A 6,000-nucleotide genomic window follows, 5' to 3' on the forward strand; every position below is an offset into this window, starting at 1 on the left:
CATCCATAATTGACAGTGAACAAGTTGTTTGTCATTGGTTACAACTAAACTTTCACACGCCTCCTCATGAGTGACAGCTGTAATTCACCCGAGATCAATTGTTCAATTTCGGAGACATTTCCAGGAACAATGATACAGAAAGGTATAGGATTTGCTTGACAGATGGCCAATATTTGGCATGTGATAACTAGTTCAACAATTTTGTGTGTGATGACTCAAGCAATGGATGTATGACTATTAGTTTTATTGGGAACGACTATTCAGCATCCATAGGTATGATTACTTTTGACTGACATGACATAAGCAAATGGAAATGTCAGAAAGCAGCAGGGAAATGTATGGAAGCAACTGATTCATGTCCAAAATCATTTGCAGTTTGTTCAGAGAGAGGAGAAATTGCTACTATGATGTGCACAAATGACTGAGTGTTGTGGAGGTTGAACTAATAGTTATGAGAATTTCAATTCTGATCTGAGAAACGCACCAAAGCGACTGAGAAAAACTGTAATAGTTTCATTTAATTCTAGTTTTGTTTTGCGTATTTTGTTCAATGTTTCCTGATCTTGGTGGGACGCGTAGGCTTCTTCTAGTGATTTGATGTTTTTTCTAATTCCTGAATATTTTTGTTTTCTTCTTTCTTTTTGTGTGATGAGAAAGAAATTATTTTACCTCTCATCACAGCTTTCCCTGCTTCCCATAGAACAGAAGCTGATATTCCGGGAGTGTCATTAAAGTCTAAATATGAAGTCCATTCCTTTTTAAAGTATTTAATAAAGTCTTCATCTTTAAGTAGTGATATATTAAATCTCCAGTTTTTACTTGGCGTAGTATTATTCTTGTGCATTAGTGTTAAAGATACAGGAGCATGATCGCTGACAGCTATAGGATGAATCTCAGTGTCTGAAATGTCACTCAGCAGTGAGCTGCTGACCAAAAAATAATCCAGACGAGAGTAAGAGTGATGAACATGCGAGAGAAAAGTATATTCCTTACTGGTGGGGTGAAGAGAGCGCCATGCATCGCAAAGACCAAAGTCGTTCATATACTGTTTGATTATATTTGTGGACTGCCAATTACGCTGAGTTCCTGTTGTGTTGAGCCTATCCATTTCTTCATTTAGTCCAAGGTTGAGGTCACCGCCAAGAATGAGTGTGCAATCAAGGTGTTCAGAGAGTGCACTAAAAAATCCGTGGAAGAATGAGGGTTCATCAACATTTGGACCATATATACTTACAATACATAGTTTTTTGTTCAATATTGATAGTTTAATAATTAGAAATCTACCCTCTGGATCTATAACTGTATCGAGTACTGTAAAATTAACATTTTTATGTATTAAAATTGCTACTCCCCGTTGTCTAGAATTATAACAGGCTGCAAACACGTTAGGAAACTCAGGTGTTTTAAGTTCGTTTAAACCTGTGACAGGTCTGTGAGTTTCTTGTAATAAAACAACATCTGCCTGTAGTTTTTTAAGCTGGTTAAATATCTTTAACCTCTTTCCTCTGGTGCCAGCTCCATTTACATTCCATGTGACAAACCTCAGCATGCCCATAATTGTGTGTGTATTTCTAATGATGTACGCTGGGTGTTTCGTTTAGACGGGTGGAGAGAATGTGGAAACATCCCTTGTTTGTAAATAGAAAGAGAGAGAGGGAAAAAAAAAAGGTGTGGTGATTTGATTTTTAAAATCGGAATTCAACCAGAATTCATACATAAGACGCACCGGACTATAAGGCGCGCTGTAGATTTTATGTGCGCCTTATAGAGCGGAAAATATGGCATATGCCAAAACCTTTTTTCCAAACCTAGTGTACAAACGTTTCAAGTCAGTGAGTGAGGGTAAAACCATTAACTTAATTGAAATCGAAAGTTATTTGGAAATCCTGAACTGTAACTCTGTATGAAGGAAACATGAAAGAGGAAGCTGCCTCGAGGCTCCTGAGGACGAGAGAATGTATACAGGAATGAAAAGCCAGAGATTTGAACCAGAGAAGAAAGAAAGGTCCAGGCAGGATGAGCGGTAATAGTTTACAGGACAAATGTGTGAAATGTGACTGGCCTGCTGGGGAAGAAGAAAAGGAAGTGGAAAGGTGGAGCAAGGATTGCTGGATAGTGGACAGGGACAAAAAGATGCAATTAGAAAAGACGAAAGATTTAACAGGTCAGCAGGAGGCCAGGAGGAAACCGGAACACTGAGTGTAGAAGAGTAGTGAAAGCTCAGTGGAGCACTGGGAGAAAACGAAGAGGTGAGAGGAGGTCAAAGAGCAGACTGTACTATTTTATTTATTATTTTGCTTTATTTCTTCACATTTGGTTTGCCTTACTCTTATTTATATGAGAATAATTTTGTTTTTACTTTATTGTTACTGTTTTGTCTGTATACAATGTTTCTACCAGAACAGTTGTCCTGTTGCAGTAATGATGGTTTCCATTTAAAAGCTCCAACCCACTAGTACGACGTTCTCATGTACTAATGCAGTAATGAATGACTCGCACGTATTCATGGATCGGAACATCCGCATGTTCACAGTATAAACACACACCTGTTAGAACTTATAGGTATTACATTCTGGACAAAAATGACAAATAGTTCATGAAATAGAGGATTCTACGAAACAGCCACACTTCACTGCCTAATAGAGCCAGCTAGAGCAAAATATGCTACACAGCCATGGGAGGCAAACAATGTATAATATATTACCTGTTTCATATCGACTGCAGTGTTTTATTCAAATGCAGAAAAAAACACTGACAATTTAGCGGCAAGCAGTGCTTGCCTTGCTTGCCCAAAAGACAGACATAAATTAAAGTGAAAGCAATGTCTCTCCTGCATTTTGTAATAAACCTCCTCACCTGTTTGCATCTGTACTTTATATCAAAGTCATCTTGTGCCCACAACTTGTCTCTAGAAGAACGCTTGTCTTGTGTGGCTGTAGCTTAATAATCTGAGAGCTCCTTTTTCTGGTGAAGCATGTGCACTGTGGATGAATCTCTAGTCTTGCAAGACTGATGGCAAAATTAGCGCGCTAGACAAACTGCCACCGCCTCTGCTTTCACTCTGTGAGATTAGCTGTGATCTGTGATTTGCGAGGAAACGGAGCTGACCTTTAGCAAGCAGACGAGCTTCAGCGAGTTTTCATTTTAACTGCTTTGTTTTCTTTTACTGACTATTTTGTCCAACATGTGTGTTGTAGAGTAAATGGTGTGCAGTGTGAAAAACCTTTGAATGACTCCTTTAACATGTTAGTAGCAAATTAAGAGCCTGGTTAATGAATCTGAGCGTCAAAAGACATCAGCAACGGATTTACCGTCTTCGGCCTTGGACACTGTGGTGCTTTCCAGTGAATGAGTTGTAGCTAGAGACCTAGCTCTTGCACCAGTGTCGAACCACCACATGAAAAATAGGTCAGTTTATGTTTCCACTCTTATATGTGAATTCAAATCACAAGTGGTCCGAATGGGAGCGATCCAAGCGTAGCAGAAGGACTGGAACACAACAGGAGTTCACAAAGGGCCAGCCTCGCAGGAATAGTGGCCAGTTTTACATCGGGTATGCTTTTTGATCACACTTTGTATTTATATAAAAGTGATGCACGTAAGATCAAAGCATCGGTTGTCAAGCCAACCAACCTAATGCTGATCGTCGCAGGTGTCTGTGTGGCTACACTACACAGCTCCAAAAGTCAGGCCCCTGCTTTCAGCACTGCTGTTCACTGTGTGATTCTATTAGGCAGAGACACAGGCAGGCTGTTTTAATGCCTCTTTATACTGATTCATTCCTGCTCTCTTCCGGGCAGAATGCAGCCCAGACGATTGAATACATTACTGCAAGTAAAGCTACTTAGAAGTGCACCATAACTCCCGAGATTCCATCCTTGGAGTGCTTTTGTGGGAGACAGGGATGAGAGAGGAAAAGGATCTGTGTGTGTTTGGAGTGTTGTGCTTTCACGTGACTCCATGTCACACGCCGCTCGTGTGTCGAAGCATTTGTGTCAGCGCCACGGGGAAATGTGACTGGAATCATAGCTTTGGATTATGTGTGCGTGAGCTTGCTACATGGGTTTCTGTGCACATATCTTTGCATTGCACTATTATAAACGTGTGTAATGGACACAGGCTGCCTGGGAGGGCGGCCTGGAAAGAGTCATGAGAGCCGTTCTCATCATCTTCTGTGGTTTGGCTCTGTTACTGTGTATATGCTCGGGGTGTGTGTACATGTGTGCACGTTTGTTTCTTTACTTTCCTTCTTCTTTCCATACTTTCTCAGCCCTTCACACACATGCACACAAATGCCCTTTCTTCTTCCTCTTGTCTCTTCCCATGTTCTGTGTGTTCAATTATTCAGTGTCTGATCACCCCCTCTCTGTCTTCCTCTCCCGACACAGGTGCTGTCTCTGGGTGCAGATGTGTTGCCGGAGTACAAGCTGCAGGCTCCTCGCATCCACAAGTGGACGGTGTTGCACTACAGCCCCTTCAAGGCGGTGTGGGACTGGCTCATCCTGCTGCTGGTCATCTACACCGCCATCCTGACTCCCTACTCAGCCGCATTCCTCCTCAACGATCACGTGGGTTCTCATCTAAGGACAGAATCATTAAAGTGCACCTTGGTTTTTGTCTTAAAGTGATGTTCACATTAAAGATGACATTAGCTTTAAATGATAAAGATCAGCGAATGTGCAAATGCTCAGGGTCCAGGCTTCAGACTCCACCAAACAGTTTCACTCGTCTTGCTTGTGTAGCAGCTGTAGCTGTACTGTAGCACAGAGGCTCCACCCACCTGGAGCCAAGGAAAAGTTTGCATAAAGGGAGGCGAAGTTAGCTGAAACAGCTGTCGATGAACTGAGGGGCTGCACAAAGTTCCAGTATGAGATGAATTAGGATTATTTTGCTCTAGTGGCCTGCTCTACAAAAACAAAAACATGGAGTTGGAACAAGTCCCTCTTTAATCAGCCTGCTGCCAGCTGAACTGAGCTCCAAATCACCGAACTTTGTCACTGTTTCATGTTTTGTCTGCATGCATATGTAAATGATCCTTCATCCTAATCCATTTGAAAGATGTGCTGAATGTATTTTTAACTTACAGTACACTATATTAGCCTCTCCTTACTTGTTTTCCTCTCCTCTCTTCTCGTAGGAAGACCTAGGCATGCAGGGTTGCATTTACTCCTGCTCTCCTCTCAATGTGGTGGACCTCATAGTGGACATCATGTTCATTATTGACATCCTCATCAACTTCAGGTCTGAACTGTAGCAGCACTCCTCATTACAGCAACAGTCACAGAAGAGCCTGTAGTCAGATTTGGTGCTGTTAAGTAGAAAAACTGTTTCTCATCTATGCACATTATTCTAAACAGAGCTGGTTGTAAAAGAAGAAAGTGCAATAACAACTATTAGTGTCTGCTGTATTTACATAATGCTCTCTGTTTCTCTCAGGACAACATACGTAAACTCTAATGACGAAGTGGTGAGCCACCCGGTGCGCATAGCTGTCCACTATTTCAAAGGCTGGTTCCTCATCGACATGGTGGCTGCTATTCCCTTTGACCTGCTCATCTACCGCAATGGAGAGGAGGTATGTCACGACGGAGGCGGAGAGATAGCTGCCTGTTTGTACGCTGCAGTGAAGTTATGAGGCAGGGTGGGAGGAAGAGAACGAGACAAGTGGTAGTGAGATGGAGGGGAGGGGGGAATGTAGAAGAGACGAATGGTGCACTGACATCTTGTCTGCCATCTCTTTAATGCAATGAAGTGAAGATAACACGCAGAAAGATTAAAAACAAGGTGGAGGGAGGGGGAACAGGAAATAAGAAGAGAGGGAGAGGTGGATTCGTTTGGCTTCATAATTTAATTGTCTCCGTAGGGAAGTTGATTTGTAGTCAGCCATGAACAAAACATGTCTTAGATCAGCGCAGTGTGCACGAGACCCTAAAACTCATCTGAGCTCATCAAAATGATGTGTTTTTAATGACATCACTGCTTTCACGCTATAGTTACATC

The 6,000-nt window shown here is 42.0% G+C and overlaps 1 protein-coding gene across 1 annotated transcript in view; it reads left to right on the plus strand.

Annotated features, from left to right (window-relative positions):
• kcnh2b (potassium voltage-gated channel, subfamily H (eag-related), member 2b) overlaps positions 1–6,000 on the plus strand; it is a 252,223-nt gene that overhangs the window by 221,496 nt on the left and 24,727 nt on the right. Inside the window, exons 8-10 of the mRNA XM_080864841.1 lie at positions 4,389–4,568; positions 5,138–5,241; positions 5,437–5,575. Of these exons, the coding sequence (XP_080720967.1) occupies positions 4,389–4,568; positions 5,138–5,241; positions 5,437–5,575 (423 nt within the window). The remainder of the gene's footprint in view (positions 1–4,388; positions 4,569–5,137; positions 5,242–5,436; positions 5,576–6,000) is intronic.

Source organism: Rhamphochromis sp. 'chilingali' (genome assembly GCF_963969265.1).
Source record: "Rhamphochromis sp. 'chilingali' genome assembly, chromosome: 18".
Taxonomy (NCBI): Eukaryota; Metazoa; Chordata; class Actinopteri; order Cichliformes; family Cichlidae; genus Rhamphochromis; species Rhamphochromis sp. 'chilingali'.